Consider the following 24757-nt stretch of genomic DNA (forward strand, 5'->3'; position numbering starts at 1 on the left):
ATTTTATGTATTTATTTTACAGACACTATTCTAAGGTTGTAGTTACAATAGCATATCTATTTTATGTATTTATTTTACAGACACTAAATAAAAGATTCTATTTTATTTACATGTTGTTTTGTTTAAAATTGCTAGGTTGCTGAGTTGAAAATGGAATTGAAGTTAAGAGGTTTGCCAGTATCTGGCACAAAAACAGATCTTATAGAACGTTTGAAACCATACCAGGATCTGAACAATAATGGAATTCCCACAAGCAACTCAATTGCAGTTACCACCAGTTCCTCTTCGGCTTGTAATGGCATGGAAGAAACAACTGTGGTCTTTACTACCGCGTCTTTAACTAATGCTACAAGTGCTACCCCAAGTTTTTCCACAGACACAGGCTCCGCTGGGGTTGTGAATAACCACGTTACCGTAGAGGGCATTAACTCTCCTTTGCCTATGTCTCCAGCTCCTTCAGAACAATCCAACTTTAGCACAGAAGACACTAATATGACTGATACTTTTGCTGAAATCATAACAATGATGTCACCATCACAGTTCATGAACACATCCCCTTTAAAGATGCACTTAAATGACGATAGTATGGGAAACACTAACAGCATGGATTTAGATGCTGCTGAGAAAGACCGTAAGCTCCAGGAAAAGGAAAAACAAATAGAGGAGCTCAAAAAGAAGCTGGAGCAAGAGCAGAAGCTTGTGGAGGTGCTGAAGATGCAGTTGGAAGTAGAGAAACGTGGTCAGCAACAAACTCCCTCTGTGATGTTGAATACGGACCCAAAGCAGTTCAGTGCTCAAGTTAAAGAAGAGAACTCTGCGGCTGACTGTCAGTATTCCAGGCAGCCAGTGGTGTCAAGTGGTCATTTATTTGGACAGACATGTGTACCTGCCAATAGCCAGAACCTTATTGCCAACAGTGCTGTAGTCATCAAGCATGAGGTTTCTTTAGCCAAACCAGAACACCAGAACATTTTCCCACAATTTTATGTCACTTCTCAGAGGCAACCACACACCACTGTAGTGGCTCAGCCCCAGGCTTTGTTAACGGGACCAGCACAACTCCTACTTCCAGTTTCCATCAAAACCACCAATGGCGTGCAACTGTCCATGGTTCAGGTGTGCATATGTGTGTATGTTGTACATAGCTATAGGAACAAAGCTATAATCATCATATACTGTTGTATAATATTATGTAATATGTGATGACTGAGTGTATGTAGTATGTGTGTATGTTGTACATAGCTATAGGAACAAAGCTATAATCATCATATACTGTTGTATAATATTATGTAATATGTGATGACTAGAGTGTATGTAGTATGTGTGTATGTTGTACATAGCATAGGAACAAACCTATAATCATCATATACTGTTGTATAATATTATGTAATATGTGATGACTGAGTGTATGTAGTATGTGTGTATGTTGTACATAGCATAGGAACAAACCTATAATCATCATATACTGTTGTATAATATTATGTAATATGTGATGACTGAGTGTATGTAGTATGTGTGTATGTTGTACATAGCATAGGAACAAACCTATAATCATCATATACTGTTGTATAATATTATGTAATATGTGATGACTGAGTGTATGTAGTATGTGTGTATGTTGTACATAGCTATAGGAACAAACCTATAATCATCATATACTGTTGTATAATATTATGTGATGACTGAGTGTATGTAGTATGTGTGTATGTTGTACATAGCATAGGAACAAACCTATAATCATCATATACTGTTGTATAATATTATGTAATATGTGATGACTGAGTGTATGTAGTATGTGTGTATGTTGTACATAGCTATAGGAACAAAGCTATAATCATCATATACTGTTGTATAATATTATGTAATATGTGATGACTGAGTGTATGTAGTATGTGTGTATGTTGTACATAGCTATAGGAACAAACCTATAATCATCATATACTGTTGTATAATATTATGTAATATGTGATGACTGAGTGTATGTAGTATGTGTGTATGTTGTACATAGCTATAGGAACAAAACTATAATCATCATATACTGTTGTATAATATTATGTAATATGTGATGACCAGAGTGTATGTAGTATGTGTGTATGTATATATATATATATATATATATATATATATACATATATACATATATATATATATAAACACACTCTATGGGCACATGGTAAATATTGTAGCTCAACACAACTATAGAATTATGTCACAATGTTTACTTGGCATTGGTCCTTATTAAAGCATTGGTGACAAAAACAAATCAGTGATAGAGGTATGTACTGAATTGCAACAAGGGAGACAAATGAGGCAGACATATGTGCAATTAAAGGGACAGTCTAGTTAAAATGAAACTCATGATTCAGATAGGACATGCATTTTTAAATAACTTTCCAATTTAGTTTTAAAGGGACAGTCTACACCAGAATTGTTATTGTGTTAAAAGATAGATAATCCCTTTTTCTCTTGTTAGGTGTATCCAGTCCACGGATCATCCATTACTTATGGGATATTCTCCTTCCCAACAGGAAGTTGCAAGAGGATCACCCACAGCAGAGCTGCTATATAGCTCCTCCCCTAACTGCCATATGCAGTCATTCTCTTGCAAGCTCTCAACATAGCTGGAGGTAGTTAGAGGAAAGTGGTAAAATATAGTTAGTTTTTTCTTCAATCAAAAGTTTATTGTTTTTAAATGGTACCGGTGTGTACTATTTTATCTCAGGCAGCATTTAGAAGAAGAATCTGCCTGCGTTTTTCTATGATCTTAGCAGAAGTAACTAAGATCCACTGCTATTCTCACATATGTCTGAGGAGTGAGGTAACTTCAGAGGGAGAATGGCGTGCAGGGTATCCTGCAATAAGGTATGTGCAGTAAGGTTTTTCTAGGGATGGAATTTGCTAGAAAATGCTGCTGATACCGGATTAATGTAAGTTAAAGCCTAAATACAGTCATTTAATAGCGACTAGTATCAGGCTTGCTATCAGAGGTATATACTCTGATTAATGTGCAATATAAAACGTTTGCTGGCATGTTTAATCGTTTTTATATATGCTTTGGTGATAAAACTTATTGGGGCCTAGTTTTTTCCACATGGCTGGCTTTATTTTTGCCTAGAAACAGTTTCCTGAGGCTTTCCATTGTTATAGTATAAAAAATTACAAACTGTGACATTCAGCTTCCCTCAGCAGTCCCCTGCATGCTATAGGACATCTCTGAAGGGCTCAAAAGGCTTCAAAAGTAGGAGCTGTGGCAGTTGTTATGACTGTTTAAAAAACATATTTTTCGTTTTGTTAATCTGTTTTTTGTATTAAGGGGTTAATCATCCATTTGCAAGTGGGTGCAATGCTCTGCTAACTTGTTACATACACTGTAAACATTTTGTTAGTTTAACTGCCTTTTTTCACTGTTATTTCAAATTTTGGCAAAATTTGTTTCTCTTAAAGGCACAGTAACGTTTTTTTTTTATATTGCTTGTTAACTTGATTTAAAGTGTTTTCCAAGCTTGCTAGTCTCATTGCTAGTCTGTATAAACATGTCTGACATAGAGGAAACTCCTTGTTCATTATGTTTAAAAGCCATGGTGGAACCCCATAGGAGAATGTGTACTAAATGTATTGATTTCACTTTAAACAATAAAGATCAGCTGTTATCTTTAAAAGAATTATCACCAGAGGATTCTGATGAGGGGGAAGTTATGCCGACTAACTCTCCCCACGTGTCGGACCCTTTGACTCCCGCTCAAGGGACTCACGCTAAAATGGCGCCAAGTACATCAAAGACGCCCATAGCGATTACTTTGCAGGACATGGCGGCAATCATGGATAATACCCTGTCAGCGGTATTAGCCAGACTGCCTGAATTCAGAGGAAAGCGCGCTAGCTCTGGGGTTAGACGTAATACAGAGCGCGCAGATGTTTTAAGGCCCATGTCTGATACTGCGTCACAATATGCAGAAGCTGAGGAAGAGCTTCAGTCTGTGGGTGACGTCTCTGACTCGGGGAAACCTGATTCAGATATGTCTACTTTTAAATTTAAGCTTGAGAACCTCCGGGTGTTGCTTGGAGAGGTTTTAGCTGCTCTGAATGACTGTGACACAATTGCAGTGCCAGAGAAATTGTGTAGACTGGATAAATACTACGCGGTGCCGGTGTGTACTGACGTTTTTCCAATACCTAAAAGGTTTACAGAAATTATTACTAAGGAGTGGGACAGACCCGGTGTGCCGTTTTCCCCCCCACTCCTATTTTTAGAAAAATGTTTCCAATAGACGCCACCACACGGGACTTATGGCAGACGGTCCCTAAGGTGGAGGGAGCAGTTTCTACTTTAGCAAAGCGTACCACTATCCCTGTCGAGGACAGTTGTGCTTTTTCAGATCCAATGGATAAAAAATTAGAAGGTTACCTTAAGAAAATGTTTATTCAACAAGGTTTTATCCTGCAGCCCCTTGCATGCATTGCTCCTGTCATTGCTGCTGCAGCGTTCTGGTTTGAGTCTCTGGAAGAGGTCTTTCAGACAGCTACTCCATTGACTGAAATACTTGACAAGCTTAGAACACTTAAGCTAGCTAATTCTTTTGTTTCTGATGCCATTGTTCATTTGACTAAACTAACGGCTAAGAATTCTGGATTCGCCATCCAGGCGCGTAGGGCGCTATGGCTTAAATCTTGGTCAGCTGACGTGACTTCAAAGTCTAAATTACTTAACATTCCCTTCAAGGGGCAGACCCTATTCGGGCCTGGTTTGAAGGAAATTATTGCTGACATTACTGGAGGTAAGGGTCATACCCTTCCTCAGGACAGGGCCAAATCAATGGCCAAACAGTCTAATTTTCGTGCCTTTCGAAACTTCAAGGCAGGTGCAGCATCAACTTCCTCTGCTACAAAACAAGAGGGAACTTTTGCGCAATCCAAGCCGGCCTGGAAATCTAACCAGGCCTGGAGCAAAGGCAAGCAGGCCAGAAAGCCTGCTGCTGCCTCTAAGACAGCATGAAGGAACGGCCCCCTATCCGGCAACGGATCTAGTAGGGGGCAGACTTTCTCTCTTCGCCCAGGCGTGTGCAAGAGATGTTCAGGATCCCTGGGCGTTGGAGATCATATCTCAGGGATATCTTCTGGACTTTAAAGCTTCCCCCCCCCCCCACAAGGGAGATTTCACCTTTCGAGATTATCTGTAAACCAGATAAAGAAAGAGGCATTCTTACGCTGTGTGCAAGACCTCCTAATAATGGGAGTGATCCATCCAGTTCCACAGATGGAACAAGGACAGGGATTTTATTCAAATCTGTTTGTGGTTCCCAAAAAAGAGGGAACCTTCAGACCAATTTTCAGATCTTAAACAAATTCCTCAGAGTTCCATCGTTCAAAATGGAAACTATTCGGACAATCCTACCTATGATCCAGGAGGGTCAGCACATGACCACATTGGATTTGAAGGATGCTTTCCTTCACATACCGATTCACAAAGATCATCATCGGTTCCTAAGGTTTGCCTTTCTAGACAGGCATTACCAGTTTGTGGCCTTCCCTTCGGGTTAGCTACAGCCCCAAGAATTTTTACAAAGGTTCTGGGGTCTCTTCTGGCGGTCCTAAGACCACGGGGCATAGCAGTGGCCCCTTATCTAGACGACATCCTGATACAGGCGTCAAACTTCCAAATTGCCAAATCTCATACGGACACAGTGTTGGCATTTCTGAGGTCGCATGGGTGGAAAGTGAACGAGGGAAAGAGTTCTCTATCACCCCTCACAACGGTTTCCTTCCTAGGAACTCTGTTAGATTCTGTAGAAATGAAAATTTACCTGACGGAGTCCAGGTTATCAAAGCTTCTAAATTCCTGCCGTGTTCTTCACTACATTCCGCGCCCTTCGGTGGCTCAGTGCATGGAAGTGATCGGCTTAATGGTAGCGGCGATGGACATAGTGCCATTTGCGCGCCTACATCTCAGACCGCTGCAATTATGCATGCTCAGTCAGTGGAATGGGGATTACACAGATTTGTCCCCTCTGCTAAATCTGGATCAAGAGACCAGAGATTCTCTTCTCTGGTGGCTATCTCGGGTCCATCTGTCCAAAGGTATGACCTTTCGCAGGCCAGATTGGACAATTGTAACAACAGATGCCAGCATTCTAGGTTGGGGTGCAGTCTGGAATTCCCTGAAGGCTCAGGGATCGTGGACTCAGGAGGAGAAACTCCTCCCAATAAATATTCTGGAGTTAAGAGCAATATTCATTGCTCTTCTAGCTTGGCCTCAGTTAGCAACCCTGAGGTTCATCAGATTTCAGTCGGACAACATCACGACTGTGGCTTACATCAACCATCAAGGGGGGACCAGGAGCTCCCTAGCGATGTTAGAAGTCTCCAAGATAATTCGCTGGGCAGAGACTCACTCTTGCCATCTATCAGCGATCCATATCCCAGGTGTAGAGAACTGGGAGGCGGATTTTCTAAGTCGTCAGACTTTTCATCCGGGGGAGTGGGAACTCCATCCAGAGGTGTTTGCTCAATTGGTTCATCGTTGGGGCACACCAGAATTGGATCTCATGGCGTCTCGCCAGAACGCCAAGCTTCCTTGTTACGGATCCAGGTCCAGGGACCCAGAAGCGACGCTGATAGATGCTCTAGCAGCACCGTGGTTCTTCAACCTGGCTTATGTGTTTCCACCGTTTCCTCTGCTCCCTCAACTGATTGCCAAAATCAAACAGGAGAGAGCATCGGTGATCTTGATCGCTCCTGCGTGGCCACGCAGGACCTGGTATGCAGACCTGGTGGACATGTCATCCTTTCCACCTTGGCCTCTGCGACAAGACCTTCTACTACAAGGTCCTTTCAATCATCCAAATCTAATTTCTCTGAGACTGACTGCCTGGAGATTGAACGCTTGATTTTATCAAGGCGTGGCTTCTCCGAGTCAGTCATTGATACCTTAATACAGGCACGAAAGCCTGTAACCAGGAAAATCTACCATAAGATATGGCGCAAATATCTTAATTAGTGTGAATCCAAGAATTACTCATGGAGTAAGGTTAGGATTCCTAGGATATTGTCCTTTCTCCAAGAGGGTTTGGATAAAGGATTATCAGCTAGTTCTTTAAAGGGACAGATTTCTGCTATGTCTATCCTTTTGCACAAGCATCTGGCAGAGGTTCCAGACGTCCAGGCATTTTGTCAGGCTTTGGTTAGAATTAAGCCTGTGTTTAAACCGGTTGCTCCTCCATGGAGCTTAAACTTGGTTCTTAAGGTTCTTCAAGGAGTTCCGTTTGAACCCCTTCATTCCATTGATATCAAACTTTTATCTTGGAAAGTTCTGTTTTTGATGGCTATTTCCTCGGCTCGTAGAGTCTCTGAGTTATCAGCTTTACAATGTGATTCTCCTTATCTGATTTTCCATACAGATAAAGTAGTTCTGCGTACAAAACCTGGGTTTTTACCTAAGGTAGTTTCCAACAAGAATATCAATCAAGAGATTGTTGTTCCATCATTGTGTCCTAATCCTTCTTCAAAGAAGGAACGTCTTTTACATAATTTGGACGTAGTCCGTGCTTTAAAGTTTTACTTACAAGCGACTAAAGATTTTCGTCAAACATCTTCCCTGTTTGTTGTTTACTCTGGACAGAGGAGAGGTCAAAAGGCTTTGGCAACCTCTTTCTTTTTGGATTCGGAGCGTAATACGCTTAGCCTATGAGACTGCTGGACAGCAGCCCCCTGAAAGGATTACAGCTCATTCTACTAGAGCTGTGGCTTCCACCTGGGCCTTTAAAAATGAGGCTTCTGTTGAACAGATTTGCAAAGCAGCGACTTGGTCTTCCCTTCATACCTTTTCAAAATTTTACAAATTTTATACTTTTGCTTCTTCGGAGGCTATTTTTGGGAGAAAGGTTCTACAGGCAGTGGTCCCTTCCGTTTAAGTACCTGCCTTGTCCCTCCCTTCATCCGTGTACTTTAGCTTTGGTATTGGTATCCCACAAGTAATGGATGATCCGTGGACTGGATACACCTAACAAGAGAAAACATAATTTATGCTTACCTGATAAATTTATTTCTCTTGTGGTGTATCCAGTCCACGGCCCGCCCTGTCCTTTTAAGGCAGGTCTAAATTTTAAACTACAGTCAGTCACCACTGCACCCTATGGTTTCTCCTTTCTCGGCTAGTTTCAGTCGAATGACTGGATATGGCAGTTAGGGGAGGAGCTATATAGCAGCTCTGCTGTGGGTGATCCTCTTGCAACTTCCTGTTGGGAAGGAGAATATCCCACAAGTAATGGATGATCCGTGGACTGGATACACCACAAGAGAAATAAATTTATCAGGTAAGCATAAATTATGTTTTTACCCATTCCCCAGTTTTGCATAACCAACACAGTTATATTTATATATTTTTTACCTCTGTGATTACCTTGTATCTAAGCCTTTGCAAACTGCCCCTTTATTTCAGTTCTTTTGACAGACTTGCAGTTTAGCCAATCAGTGATAGCTCCCAGGAAACTTCACGTGCATGAGCACAGTGTTATCTATATGAAAAACATGAACTAACACCCTCTAGTGGTGAAAAACCTGTTAAAATGCATTCTTAAGAGGCGGCCTTCAAGGTCTAAGAAATTAGCATATGAACCTCCTAGGTTAAGCTGTCAACTAAGAATACCAAGAGAACAAAGCAAAATTGGTTATAAAAGTAAATTGGAAATTTGTTTAATATTACATGCCCTATCTGAATCATGAAAGTTTATTTTGGACTAGACTGTCCCTTTAACATCACATTTTCTTTGTTCTCTTGGTATTCTTTGCTGAAATCATAACCTAGGTACGATCATATGCTAATTTCTAAGCCCTTGAAGGCCGCCTCTTATCTTAGTGCATTTTGACCGTTTTCACAGCTAGGTGCTGCTAGTTCACGTGTGCCACATAGATCACATTGCTCTCACTCCCGTGGAGTTATTTAAGAGAGCACTGATTGATTAAAATGCAATTCTGTCAAAAGAACTGAGATGGGGGGCAGTCTGCAGAGGCTTAGATACAAGGTAATCACAGAGGTAAAAAGTGTATTTATATAACTGTGTTAGTTATGCAAAACTGGGGAATGGGTAATAAAGGGATTATCTATCTTTTTAAACAATAACGATTCTGGAGTAGACTGTCCCTTTGAATTAAATTGCACTGGGATGGTTTATAAATTAGGGTTTTACTTCAGTAAAATGTGCATAACTGGTAAAGCCTTTTTTGTACGGGTGCATTTCTTGCAGAGTGGGAGTTGCATGAATATTGTGGATCTTTGTTAGTAAATTATTACAAATGAAACTGAATTTGAGTAAAGGAACCAGTTGGAATTGAGCGATGAACCCGGAGCTGAGCCTTATGCTGTTTTGTTCCTTCTTTTCTAGGAGTAAGGCTGTGCGCATCTTGTTCTCGCCTGCTTGTTCCTTACTTCACAATGTTTCCAATAATAGTTAATGCTGTAACTAGTACAGTCTATATTGTAACTTATTGATAGGGTCAACGTTTTTGTTCTGACATAATAGCCATAATATTCTATGATTCAAAGGATTTGAAAAACTTTTAGTTATAGATAGACCTATTCGCTAGTTTTTCAAAAATTAAGCGGACAGTAAAGTCAAAATTAAACTTTCATAATTCATATAGAGCATGCCATTTTAAACAAATTTCCAATTTACTTCTGTTATCAAATTTGCTTTGTTCTCTTTGGTATCTTTTATTGAAGAGTAAAACTAGGTAGGCTCATAAGAGCTCAGGAGTGGGCACGACTGCACTTGTCTTTAGTACTCTATGGCAGCAGTGTTTTGCAACATTATTTGTAGCTTATGAGCCTAGCTAGTATTACTCTTCAATAAAAGATACCACGAGAACAAAGCAAATTTGATAACAGAAGTCAATTGGAAATTTGTTTAAAATTGCATGCTCTATCTGAATCATGAAAGTTTAATTTTGACTTAACTGTCCCTTTAAACTTAGTCTGTTACCCCGGAACTTGTCAATAACTTGCATGAAACTAAAACTATAAACATCAATAAACTAACAGTGTAAATTTATGTTTTAAGGCTCAGCCACACGTCACAAGTCCAGCTCAGAATCTGGTTTCCACGTCTGGTTCATCTACTACTCTGGTCCAAACAGTCCAGACGACATCTCCACAGAAACAGACGTCACCTCTGACACCAGACACGTTTACATCTCAAGCACTAAACCAAAACCAGCAAACAATGACGGTGGGTGGTCTATGGAAAATCCATTGATTATGATTAGCCTCTAACAAGGAACTTGTTTAAATTCCATAATATGTTCTGTACATAAAAAGATAAAAATGCACTAAAGGGAAATTCTAAAGCAAAAGCAATGTGCTCTAATTGTCAGTTTTACACTACTTATCTTAGCTAACAATGGGGCAGATTACAAGTGGAGAGCTAATTTATCACGCACCCGTAAACGGGCAAATTTGAACGTTTATGGGCATGTGATAAATAACCAGCCATTACAAGTGAGCTTGCGGTAGCAATTAGCGCTCAAAAAAATTAACCAGAGGTCAGACCTCTGGTTATTTTTTAAAATGTCCCCCAATTGCCCCCAAAATAAATTGTGTAGCGCCTTTAATAAAATAAAAAATATTACCTTTTTTTTTTTAACTGCACTAAGAAGTTTTAAGGGGTTAAAGTTTGCGGGTGTGGGGTGTTAGAAAAAAAACGTCACTGAAAAGTGCCTTTACATTGTGGTCTATGGGAACTGTGTGTTTCCAGTAAATATATACAGGTGGCTCTCGGTTTACAACGGTTCAATTTGCACCGTTTCAGAATAACAACCTTTTTTTCCAGTCATGTGACTGCTATTGAAAAGCATTGAGAAGCAGTGCATTGATTAAAATAGCCAGTAGGTGGAGCTGTCCGCTTGTGTTGCAGCAAAGATATGCAAAGCCAAGCACACAAACAGGCTGGAATTAATGAGTCTAGCTAGACATGAGCTATCGAGCAGCTTTCATAGGAACAAGATCTTCCTGTCTATAAATCAGTCCAGATTGAAATACATAAAAGGAACTGTTTGCAGAAAAATTCAAGTAAAGTCTGTGTTGTGTGATTATTTTATTAGGTTTATAATGCTGTTTAGCAAATATTTTTGTTCATTTAACTTAGTTTAATTATATATTCTGTGTTGTGTGATTATTTTATTAGGTTTATAATGCTGTTTAGCATTAAAAGTCTTCATTTCAAAGCTTTAAAAATAATGTATTAGGTGTTACTTATGTCAATTTTGAGAGGGGCCTGGAACCTAACTCCCTCACTTCCTATTGACTTACATTATAAACTGGGTTTCAATTTACAACTGTTTCAATTTACAACCATTCCTTCTGGAACCTAACCCCGGCGTAAACTGAGGGCTACCTGTATGTAAATGCTTATATACATATATAGTTATGTGTTAATAAGTGTATATACACATATAAACACATAAATATATATGTCTATGCTTATATACATATATAGTTATGTGTTAATAAGTTTATATACACATATAAACACATAAATATATATGTATAAAATCATATACATATATATTTTAGATCTGCTGCCCATCACTGCGTGACTTACCCCCTTTGCTGCGCTAGGTTCTCAGCTATGTTTCACGGCATAAGAACGAGGCTCCCAATGGAGCCTATGGAAGCGCGCTTTTGTGAGAGCAATGCTTCCGTGCAATGCGAACGCGACCTAACTTGTAATACCAGCGCACATTTTTGCATGCGCTGATATTACTAAGTGGAGCACAAATATCGCCCTCGCAAAAGCAATATTTTGTGCTCCATTTGTAATCTAGCCCAATGTGTTTAACCTCTGCATATGGGTTAAACACATAGGTAAAATCGTGTTTAGGAGCTTGCAAGGAAACTACCTATGAGCCATATCAGTTTTTATATAGCCACAAACCACTGACTATTTCCTGCTCAGGATTGTACCTGTGTGTTTAAACCCTTTGTGGGAAATAAACACAGGAGGAATTAAAATTGTTCAGACATATGCAGTAAAATTAACAATGGAATGTGGGATGTGATTAATATTTTTAAATTGTATTTTGCAGTAAAATAAATTAGGACTGAATTGTTTTCATAACTTAACTACTACAAAATATTACATAGGTGATATAACAAAAAAATGCACGTTTTGCACTGTTATAAACTTTCAAGAATGAGAAACTACTTAAAAAAATGTAATTGCAAGTGAGATTTCTCAATGTGGTTTATCTGTTGTGTGCATTTAAGGCATATTGATTATTTTATTCTAGTTTGTTTCTGGTTTTATAAATAAGGGGACATCTTTGATATTTATTAAATGTTTACACAATACGTAACTGAAATGGTAGTTGTAATAGATATGATGTGATTAACTGCAAGAACGTTTAATAAAATGGTTTATTCGTCACTCATAGTCCCTCGTTAAAAATAAAATCTATTAATCTCTGTGTCCAGCAGAGGGAGATAATGTATTTAACTGCACTGCATAAAAGAATCTGTCGTAGGTATATAGTTAAAAATAAATAAATCTCTTAAAGGGACATAATACTCATATGCTAAATCACTTGAAACTGATGCAGTATAACTGTAAAAAGCTGACAGTAAAATATCACCTGAGCATCTCTATGTAAAAAAGGAAGATATTTTACATCACAATCTCCTCAGCTCAGCAGAGTAAGTTCTGTGTAAAAAGTTATACTCAGCTGCAGGTAAAAAGAAATAAAAATGAAGAGATAAACAGCAGCCAATCTGCATCAGCAGTGCTGAGGTCATGAACTCTTTTACTGTAATCTCATGAGATTGGACTTAACTCTCATGAGATTTCATTGTAAACTCCCTTAAACTGAATTGGGAAATAACATGAGTGTGCACGAAAGCTCGCTCCTTCTGCTGTCCCCGGACAGACATACTGATTTGTTGCTTAGAAGTCCTTTACAATGGGATGTGGCTACTGAGGAACTTTTGAGGTAAAATATCTTTCTTTTTTACATAGAGTTGTTCAGGTGATATTTTCTAGTCAGCTTTTTACAGCTATGTTGCATCACTTTCAAGTGTTTCAACATTTGGGTATCATGGCCCTTTAAACATAAAAATGTCACCACCATTGATATTAGTTATTTACTTTAAAAAGACATTATACACTAGATTTTTCTTTGCATAAATGTTTTGTAGATGATCCATTTATATAGCCCATACAGGTGTTTTGTTTGTTTTTTTAAATGGATAGTTTTGCTTATTTTTAAATAACATTGCTCTGATTTTCAGACTCCTAACCAAGCCCCAAAGTTTTAGGAGAATACTGACGTATACCTACTCCAGCTAGCTCCTGTTTGTGTAATAACGCTTACATTTAAAAAAAAAAAATTAACATGTTTAGCATAATTTTCTACGTTTACATTTTGCTTCCTGTGTTACAGATTTGTCCTCCTGCAACAACAAACAGTGTATTTTCATTTCAAAAACATCCAGTCACAGCAGTTTCGCAGGCAATCAGCAACAGCAAATCCTCAAACATCCTTCAGCCAAGAACACATCAGGTTACTCCCGTACAGAACGGCCCTACTCCCCTGCAAGAGGCAAGTCTATGTCTGCATACTGAGTATTCTGCCTAATGAACTAAATAAAACAGTTACATCTTTTGGTACTTGTTATTATAAAGGTTGAATGTTTTATTATATATATATATATGGTCCCATGACGACGCTCGTTGATTTTACCTCAGGTATTATGAGTTTAAAGTAAACATGATCGCTTGAGCTCAATCGTGTATTACGCTAGAATGATAACCGCGACTTCAGAGCTCTAGTTCACTGTTTTAAGAAAAAAGTTGCACAAAACACTTAAAAAATAAATTACAATGTACAGTTACACTCATAATAACACCATCTAATAAAAATTATTTTAAAAAAAATATACTGCACACAAAAGTTATAAAGACTCAAATATATGAGGTCTCAGGCAGGCAAATGAGAATATGCCATTGCGCAAGAGTGGGGGGTTAGCAAGCGAGAAAACAGTTTACTTTCAACTCATAATATGAGCGCAACCTCATGTGTGCAAAAAGTTTACTTCTAGCTCATTTAACACTCGAGCGGTAGCGTTAATTAGCGCTCCACTTGTAAATGTTTCACTAGATTTCCTGTTACTGTTTACTAATCTCAGCAGTTTTACTGATTTTTATAGCTGCTCGTTTGTGACGTGGCATCACCCGAACTCCCATATGATGTTTTTGCAAAGAGGTGTTAGGGCATTTTATTACGGCACTACCACTTGCATATAACTGTGCGTTTAACCTCTGCAAAGGGGTTAAACACATAGTTCAAGTCAGCTCCAGAGCAGCAATGCACTACTGGGAGCTAGCTTAACACATTGGTGAGCCATTGACAAGAGGCATATATGTGTGTAGATCCCAGTAGTGCATTGCTGTTTTGGAGCTGAGCTTAAAGGATGTTAAACAGTAGTTTAATTGTTGTAATAAAAAAGCACTAAGCAGTTGCTTACACTTAATTGAAGTAATTGCAATATTTATTATTAATCTATTTAAATGGATTTTAGCTTTTTTTTACACTATGTTTGTGCTTCCTGTCACAGCCCTACAAGGAGGAGGAGCCTGTGCAGGAAGGTTTATCTTAGCCTGATGTCATAATACTTCTAGTGAATAGACTAATAACAGGGAGTCAGATTTGCCCAGAACTGACAGAATAAAAACCCTCTGTGGGAAGAGCTACACTGTGAATTTCTAAAGGCTAATTTCACAAGAAAACAAAGTTATTTGCTGTTTTTACGCAATCTGTTTCTTTTTATATTCACTTTGATTTAACATATTTGTTTTTACCAAAGGAGCACTGTTCAGTATCACTTTATCTATAGTTATATGGAAGCAATAATAAAATATTCTAATACATTAGAGCAACGAATCATAATTAGCAGCTGATGTAACTGATACTGGGCCATTTGCTAGAAAGTTCTGCTAGTCTGGAACTAGGGCACAATTAGGCTTTTATCTATCTGTAAAGGGACATCAGACCCAAAAAATGTCTTTAATGATTCTGATAGAGCATACAGTTTTAAACAATTTTCTAATTTACTTCTGTTCTCTAATTAGCTTTGTTCTCTTGGTAGCCTTTGTTACAAAGCATACCTAGGTAGGCTAAGGCGCAGCAATGCACTACTGGGAGCAAGTTTCTGATTAGTCACTGCACATGCATGCCTCTTGTATTGTCATTTGCTCACCAGATGTCTTCAGCTAGATCCCAGTAGTACATTCTGTTTCTTTAACTAAAGATACCAAGAGAATGAAGCAAATTTGATCATAGAAGTAAATTGGAAGGTTGTTTAAAATTCTATGCTCTATGTGAAGAATGAGATACAAATGTTGGGTTCGTTTCCATTTAACCCCTTTGCTACCGGGAATTTCAGCGAGAAACTTGCCCAAAGTATCAGAATTTTTTACATTTTTGCTATCACCCAGTTTAACTAAAACTAAATATATATTTTTAAAGTAGACAACCCAAGATATTGATCTAGGCCCATATTCGTATATTAGATGCCACTATTGGCCGCCAAATATAATCATACATATAAAAAAATTGTTAACTTTTTCACAACCTTGGGGGTTTCTCACTCAAATTATTTACATACAACTACTGCGGTCATAAGACAAATGGTTGTAAAAACTTCTCTGGGATCCCATTTGTTCAGAAATTGCAGACATGCAATGGCTTTGTGATTGTTTTTTGGCAATTAGAAGGCAAATTGCAGATGTACACTACACTTCCAAAAGTCCTGGCAGTGAAACAGTTAATCAGTTAGCTGGTAAGGTTAATATTTTCTGTAGTGTAGGGATTACCCTCCCACCTGACACCTCCCACCTCCTCATCCCTACCTGATCTTTCCAAAACTGCTCTCTTCCTCCCTCACCCACCACTGGTCACCACCATCTTAGGTTCTGACAGTCTGCCAATATGCAGTGTAGGGCTATTATTTATGTATTTAATTTATTTTTTTACATTTCTGTAGTGTTGAGATCCCTCCTCACTCTCCTACATCCATGACCCCCTCAACAGCTCTCTAGCCCTCCCCCTCCCACTGCTCCCTGTCATGTTTGCTCCTGGTAGCCAGTCTGCCAGTAACAAATTATTGTTTAATTTTATATTCATATATTTTTTCTGTAGTGTAGGGACCCCCTTACTCCAAGGTCACTTTTTTCTATAGTGTAGGGACACATCCCTCCCTCTGCCTTTCAAAGCATTTTAAATAGTGTTGGGAACCCTATCTTTCTTCGTTCTCTTACTATCTTTGTTTAAAAAGCAGGAATGTAAAGCTTAGGAGCCGGCCCATTTTAGGTTCAGCACCATGGATAGCGGTTGCTTATTGGTGGCTGCTGAAACAAAAATGGGTCGGCTCCTAAACTTTACATTCCTGCTTTTGAAATAAAGATAGCAAGAGGACGAAGAACAATTTATATTATTATTATTATCGGTTATTTGTAGAGTGCCAACAGATTCCGCAGCGCTATAAACAAAGGGGGAGTACAACAAAACAATTATAGGGATCAAATGGGTAGAGGGCCCTGCCAAGAGTTGCACTGTTGTAGTCAGCTCTTAAGAAGGTGATCTACAAACAGCTGGACTCTTAGGTTTACATGCTAAGGGGGTTCAGGGGATAGCAATTGAGGAGTGGAACTGGTATAAAGTAAGGTTAGCATAGGTTGTATGCATCCCTGAACAGTAGAGTCTTTAGGGAGTGCTCGAAGCTTTCAAAACTAGGGGAGAGTCTTGTGGAGCGAGGCAGAGAGTTCCACAAGATGGGAGCCAGTCTGGAGAAGTCATGTAAACGGGAGTGTGATGAGGTAACCAGAGAGGAGGAGAGTAGGAGGTCATGAGCAGAGCGAAGGGGACGGGAGGGAGAGTATCTGGAGACAAGGTCTGAGATATAGAGGGGAACAGTGCAGTTGAGGGCTTTGTGAGTCAGAGTGGGAATTTTGTGTTTGATCCTAGATGCAAGAGGAAGCCAGTGAAGGGATAGGCAGAGAGGAGCAGCAGATGAAGAGCGACGTCTAAGGAAGATGAGTCTGGCAGAGGCATTCATTATGGTGTTTTAGAAGTAAATTAGAAAGTTGCTTAAAATTGCTGTTCTAGCTGAATCATTAAAGAAAAAAAAATTGTGTTTAGTATCCCTTTAAATTGACTAGTAACTTTGCTGTCATGTTTGATAACATTTTTAACTTGGCTAGGATACTACAGTGAACTTATTATTTATTATAATGATTTCTTCTCAAGCACCATCAAGTTCAGATAGTGGTAAAATAATACACACAGCCTCTTCTTAACTCTGATGTTAAGATTCTAGCAAAAGTCATCGCTAATCGCCTTAGAAACCTTTTACCCCGGCTGATATCCACAGATCAGACTGGTTTCATCCCGGCAAGGGAGGCGCGTGACAACTCCTTGAGGTTCATTCAGCTGATCTCTTATGGCCGGGCCAACTCCGCACCGTTGCCATTAGTGTCGACGGATGCGGAGAAGGCCTTCGACCGGGTCAACTGGATGTTTATGCTCCATACCCTTGGAAAACTGGGATTCGGCCCAAATTTTACACATAGAGTTTTCTCACTATACTCAGCTCCTACTGCGAGAGTTTGTGTAAACGGTATCCTCTCCAAACCATTCCATATCACGAACGGCACCAGGCAGGGGTGCCCTCTCTCCCCGTTATTACTTGCCCTTGTCATAGAAGTACTAGCGTGCAAGATCCGTGCCAACACAGATATTCAAGGCATTAGAATTGGCGATACCGAGCACAAGTTGGCAATGTACGCAGACGATATCTTGCTGACATTGACCAACACTGCCTCCTCTCTCCAAGCCTCACTCGCTGAATTAGAAAACTATGGGAGAGTATCTGATTTTTTACTTAACCCAACTAAGTCAGAGATTCTCAATATTACTGAATCACAGAGCGTCATGGACGCTCTGCATGCACAATGCCCACTCCAGCTTGCCCCTGGGCACCTGAAATACCTTGGGATCACACTGGCTCAGACGGTGAAAGAAATCGTTGAAATCAACTATAAGAGTATTAGAGACGACGTTACACGAGATTTTAATACATGGAAAAACAAAACTATATCTTGGATGGGACGCATACACGTCACCAAGATGAATATACTGCCTAGAGTGTTGTATATCATGCAGATGATCCCTCTCTCCTCTGCCTCACACCTTATCCATCAGATACAACACTTGAAGTGGGGTTAGACAGAGAGTGAGTAGGAAAACATTGTACCTTCCAAGAGACAGGGGAGGATTGGGGGTTCCTCAACTATCCGTTTATTGTAAGGCCATAGACCTCCAGCGTCTAGTGGAATGGTGCCACAGCTCCACCAACAAGGCCTGGATAGGACTAGACAATGACTTATTACAGAGAGGCAATGTTGGTTCTCTGGCCTGGGTGACGGCCTCTAAGCGCCCCAGACAGATCCAACAGTATCCCCTGTTGGAGGGCGTCTTCCGGACCTGGGATAACCTAATTAGAGGTGACAATAGCATCTCTACCACAGATGCTCCTGTTACCCCAGCTCGCGATATTCCAGACAATGGTCTCACCAACAAATTATATTCCCGGGGCTCATCATACACCCTGGCTGAAGCTGCCATATCCAACTCTATTCACCAGGGGAGACTTAAGACCCAAGAAGATCTCGTTGGGTGGGATGGATGTTTTCATCCTGGTGTCGTGTTGCACAGTTTCATCATTACTACAATAGTCTTAAAGATAAGACCTTATTGTCCAGGCAGAAAACGCCATTTGAGGTGCTTTGCACCACTGACAAGACACCCAGACATTTGATCTCACACTTGTACAAGCTGCTGCTGGTCAGAGATGATGGTAGCCTACCTTCCTATGTGGATGCATGGCATAAAGAATTGGGCACCAAGATTGATACTAAAGCCTGGCTAAAATATTTTGAAAAAGCAAAAAAAAACATCGGTCTCGGCCCGTCTCCAAGAAATGCACTATAAATGTCTGAGTAGGTGGTATCTTACTCCTCAAAGGTTAACAAAGATCTACCCACATACTGGGGGGACTGCTGGAGGGGTTGTGGCGAGGAAGGCACACTGCTTCATATATGGTGGACATGTCCCCTCATACAACCCTTTTGGGAAGGCGTGCTCTTAGAGTCCAGCAGAGTCTTGACGATTATCATACCCCCTGACCCACATTATTTGTTATTTCACAAACTACCTAAAATCACTGAAGAAGCGAAACAAAGACTGTTCTCACTGATGTTGAACTGTGCAAAGGGACTGGTCCCAACATACTGGAAATCATTGCAGGTACCAAATCTGGGGGAGTGGAAGGCTGGAGTTGGGGAATTGCTCTGCCTGGAGAGATACCATTACCTCAAAATAGGAAAATTTGCCACACATGAATATATGTCATTGCTCTGGGAGGGTAAGACCCTATAGAGTCTGAGCAATGTCCCTGGGTAGGATCCTGTAATTTCTTGCATTTCTGGAGTATCAACTGTTGAGTCTGGCCGAACATATTTTTCTCCAACATAGGTGTGTCCGGTCCACGGCGTCATCCTTACTTGTGGGATATTCTCTTCCCCAACAGGAAATGGCAAAGAGCCCAGCAAAGCTGGTCACATGATCCCTCCTAGGCTCCGCCTACCCCAGTCATTCTCTTTGCCGTTGCACAGGCAACATCTCCACGGAGATGGTTAAGAGTTTTTTGGTGTTTAAATGTAGTTTTTATTCTTCAATCAAGAGTTTGTTATTTTAAAATAGTGCTGGTATGTACTATTTACTCTGAAACAGAAAAGAGATGAAGATTTCTGTTTGTAAGAGGAAAATGATTTTAGCAACCGTTACTAAAATCGATGGCTGTTTCCACACAGGACTGTTGAGATGAATTAACTTCAGTTGGGGGAAACAGTGGGCAGACTTTTGCTGCTTGAGGTATGACACATTTCTAACAAGACTTGGTAATGCTGGAAGCTGTCATTTTCCCTATGGGAACCGGTAAGCCATTTTCTTAGTTTAGTATAAGAATAAAGGGCTTCACAAGGGCTTTAAAGACTGGTAGACATTTTTCTGGGCTAAAACGATTACTTTATAAGTATATTTAGTGGATTATAACTATAAATAGTTCTTTTAATCTTGGGGATGTATTAAAAAAAAAAAAACGGCAGGCACTGTGTTGGACACCTTTTTCACTGGGGGCCTTTTCTAGTCATAGGCAGAGCCTCATTTTCGCGCCACTAATGCGCAGTTGTTTTTGGAAAGCAAGGCATGCAGATGCATGTGTGAGGAGCTAAGAACCACTGAAAAAGCTTATTGAAGGCGTCATTTGGTATCGTATTCCCCTCTGGGCTTGGTTGGGTCTCAGCAAAGCAGATACCAGGGACTGTATAGGGGTTAAATGTAAAAACGGCTCCGGTTCCGTTATTTTAAGAGTTAAACCTTTCAAATTTGGTGTGCAATACTTTTAAGGCTTTTAGACACTGTGGTGAAATTTTGGTGAATTTTGAACAATTCCTTCATACTTTTTCACATATTCAGTAATAAAGTGTGTTCAGTTTAAAATTTAAAGTGACAGTAACGGTTTTATTTTAAAACGTTTTTTGTGCTTTGTTATCAAGTTTATGCCTGTTAACATGTCTGAACCATCAGATAGACGATGTTCTGTATGTTTGGAAGCCAAGGTTCCTCCCCATTTAAATATATGTGATGAATGTGACATAAAACAAAGTAGGGACAATGATGCCACTGATAATGATGTTGCCCAAGATAATTCCTCAAGCGAGGGGAGTAAGCATGGTACTGCATCATCCCCTTCTGTGTCTACACCAGTCTTGCCCACACAAGAGGCCCCTAGTACATCTAGTGCGCCAATCCTTCTTACTATGCAACAATTAACGGCTGTAATGGATAATTCTATTAAAAACATTTTGTCCAAAATGCCCACTTATCAGAGAAAGCGCGATTGCTCTGTTTTAGATACTGAAGAGCATGAGGACGCTGATGATAATGGTTCTGACATACCCTCACACCAATCTGAAGGGGCCAGGAGGGAGGTTTTGTCTGAGGGAGAAATTTCAGATTCAGGAAAAATTTCTCAACAAGCTGAACCTGATGTTATTTCTTTTAAATTTAAATTAGAACATCTCCGCGCTCTGCTTAAGGAGGTGTTATCTACTCTGGATGATTGTGACAATTTGGTCATTCCAGAGAAATTATGTAAGATGGACAAGTTCCTAGAGGTCCCGGTGCCCCCCGATGCTTTTCCTATACCCAAGCGGGTGGCGGACATTATAAATAAGGAATGGGAAAGGCCCGCATACCTTTTGTTCCTCCCCCTATATTTAAGAAATTATTTCCTATGGTCGACCCCAGAAAGGACTTATGGCAGACAGTCCCCAAGGTCGAGGGGGCGGTTTCTACTCTAAACAAACGCACTACTATCCCTATAGAAGATAGTTGTGCTTTCAAAGATCCTATGGATAAAAAATTAGAGGGTTTGCTTAAAAAGATGTTTGTTCAGCAAGGTTACCTTCTACAACCAATTTCATGCATTGTTCCTGTCACTACAGCAGCGTGTTTCTGGTTCGAAGAACTAGAAAAGTCGCTCAATAAAGAATCTTCGTATGAGGAGGTTATGGACAGAGTTCAAGCACTTCAATTGGCTAACTCTTTTATCTTAGACGCCACTTTGCAATTAGCTAGATTAGCGGCGAAAAATTCAGGTTTTGCTATTGTGGCGCGCAGAGCGCTTTGGCTAAAGTCTTGGTCAGCGGATGTGTCCTCCAAGAACAAATTGCTTAACATCCCTTTCAAGGGTAAAACGCTGTTTGGCCCTGACTTGAAAGAGATTATTTCAGACATCACTGGGGGAAAGGGCCACGCCCTTCCTCAGGATAGGTCTTTTAAGGCTAAAAATAAGCCAGATTTTCGTCCCTTTCGCAGAAACGGACCAGCCTCAAATTCTACACCCTCTAAACAAGAGGGTAATAGTTCTCAAACCAAACCAGCCTGGAGACCGATGCAAGGCTGGAACAAGGGTAAGCAGGCCAAGAAACCTGCCACTGCTACTAAAACAGCATGAAGTGTTGGCCCCCGATCCGGGACCGGATCTGGTGGGGGGCAGACTCTCTCTCTTTGCTCAGGCTTGGGCAAGAGATGTTCAGGATCCTTGGGCGCTAGAAATAGTTTCTCAAGGTTATCTCCTGGAATTCAAGGAACTACCCCCAAGGGGGAGGTTCCACAGGTCTCAATTGTCTTCAAACCAAATAAAAAGACAGGCATTCTTACATTGTGTAGAAGACCTGTTAAGAATGGGAGTGATTCATCCTGTTCCATTAGGAGAACAAGGGATGGGGTTTTACTCCAATCTGTTCATAGTTCCCAAAAAAGAAGGAACATTCAGACCGATTTTAGATCTCAAGATTCTAAACAAATTTCTCAGGGTTCCATCGTTCAAGATGGAAACCATTCGAACAATTCTTCCTACCATCCAGGAAGGTCAATTCATGACCACGGTGGATTTAAAGGATGCGTATCTACATATTCCTATCCACAAGGAACATCATCGGTTCCTAAGGTTCGCCTTTCTGGACAAGCATTACCAGTTTGTGGCACTTCCATTCGGATTAGCCACTGCTCCAAGGATTTTCACAAAGGTACTAGGGTCCCTTCTAGCGGTGCTAAGACCAAGGGGCATTGCAGTAGTACCTTACTTGGACGACATACTGATTCAAGCGTCGTCTCTGTCAAAAGCAAAGGCTCATATGGACATTGTCCTAGCCTTTCTCAGATCTCACGGGTGGAAAGTGAACATAGAAAAAAGTTCTCTGTCCCCGTCAACAAGAGTTCCCTTCTTGGGAACAATAATAGACTCCTTAGAAATGAAGATTTTTCTGACAGAGGCCAGAAAATCAAAACTTCTAAGCTTTTGTCAAGTACTTCATTCTGTTCTTCTTCCTTCCATAGCGCAGTGCATGGAAGTAATAGGTTTGATGGTTGCGGCAATGGACATAGTTCCTTTTGCACGAATTCATCTAAGACCATTACAACTGTGCATGCTCAGACAGTGGAATGGGGATTATACAGACTTGTCTCCGACGATCCAAGTAGATCAAAGAACCAGAGATTCACTCCGTTGGTGGCTGAACCTGGACAACCTGTCACAGGGAATGAGCTTCCGCAGACCAGAGTGGGTCATTGTCACGACCGACGCCAGTCTGGTGGGCTGGGGCGCGGTCTGGGAACCCCTGAAAGCTCAGGGTCTATGGTCTCGGGAAGAATCTCTTCTCCCGATAAACATTCTGGAACTGAGAGCGATATTCAATGCTCTCAAAACTTGGCCTCAACTAGCAAAGGCCAAATTCATAAGATTTCAATCAGACAACATGACGACTGTTGCATATATCAACCATCAGGGGGGAACAAGGAGTTCCCTGGCGATGGAGGAAGTGACCAAAATAATTCAATGGGCGGAGAATCACTCCTGCCACTTGTCTGCAATCCACATCCCAGGAGTGGAAAATTGGGAAGCGGATTTTCTGAGTCGTCAGACTTTCCATCCGGGGGAGTGGGAACTCCATCCGGAAATCTTTGCCCAAATAACTCAATTATGGGGCATTCCGGACATGGACCTGATGGCGTCTCGTCAGAACTTCAAGGTTCCTTGCTACGGGTCCAGATCCAGGGATCCCAAGGCGACTCTAGTAGATGCACTGATAGCGCCTTGGACCTTCAACCTAGCTTATGTATTCCCACCGTTTCCTCTCATTCCCAGGCTGGTAGCCAGGATCAATCAGGAGAGGGCTTCAGTGATCTTGATAGCTCCTGCGTGGCCAGGAGCTATCAGGAGCTATGGTGAATATGTCATCGGCTCCACCATGGAAGCTACCTTTGAGACAGGACCTTCTTGTTCAAGGTCCATTCGAACATCCGAATCTGGTATGAGACTGCCGGACGGCAGCCTCCTGAAAGAATCACAGCTCACTCCACTAGGGCTGTGGCTTCCACATGGGCCTTCAAGAACGAGGCTTCTGTTGATCAGATATGTAAGGCAGCGACTTGGTCTTCACTGCACACTTTTACCAAATTTTACAAATTTGATACTTTTGCTTCTTCTGAGGCTATTTTTGGGAGAAAGGTTTTGCAAGCCGTGGTGCCTTCCAGCTAGGTGACCTGATTTGCTCCCTCCCATCATCCGTGTCCTAAAGCTTTGGTATTGGTTCCCACAAGTAAGGATGACGCCGTGGACCGGACACACCTATGTTGGAGAAAACAGAATTTATGCTTACCTGATAAATTACTTTCTCCAACGGTGTGTCCGGTCCACGGCCCGCCCTGGTTTTTTTTAATCAGGTCTGATGAATTATTTTATCTATCTACAGTCACCACGGTATCATATGATTTCTCCTATGCATATTCCTCCTTTACGTCGGTCAAATGACTGGGGTAGGCGGAGCCTAGGAGGGATCATGTGACCAGCTTTGCTGGGCTCTTTGCCATTTCCTGTTGGGGAAGAGAATATCCCACAAGTAAGGATGACGCCGTGGACCGGACACACCGTTGGAGAAAGTAATTTATCAGGTAAGCATAAATTCTGTTATTTATCCCCCTGCCCCTTTCCTTTCCCCTCTCCCACTCCCTCCCCCCCCCCCACACCTTTTTTTTTTTTTCTTCTCTCTCTCTCTCTCTTCTCTCTCTCTGTCCCCCTTCTTCCCTCCTA

General features: G+C 40.7%; 1 protein-coding gene across 6 annotated transcripts in view; it reads left to right on the plus strand.

The window, feature by feature from the left end:
- MRTFB (myocardin related transcription factor B) overlaps positions 1 to 24757 on the plus strand; it is a 530378-nt gene that overhangs the window by 482605 nt on the left and 23016 nt on the right. For all 6 annotated transcript variants that reach the window (XM_053694678.1, XM_053694677.1, XM_053694679.1 and 3 more), the window contains 3 exons: positions 136 to 1116; positions 10053 to 10220; positions 13426 to 13584. In XM_053694678.1, coding sequence (XP_053550653.1) covers positions 136 to 1116; positions 10053 to 10220; positions 13426 to 13584 — 1308 coding nt within the window. The remainder of the gene's footprint in view (positions 1 to 135; positions 1117 to 10052; positions 10221 to 13425; positions 13585 to 24757) is intronic.

This window comes from Bombina bombina, chromosome 11 (genome assembly GCF_027579735.1).
Source record: "Bombina bombina isolate aBomBom1 chromosome 11, aBomBom1.pri, whole genome shotgun sequence".
NCBI classification, from domain to species: Eukaryota; Metazoa; Chordata; class Amphibia; order Anura; family Bombinatoridae; genus Bombina; species Bombina bombina.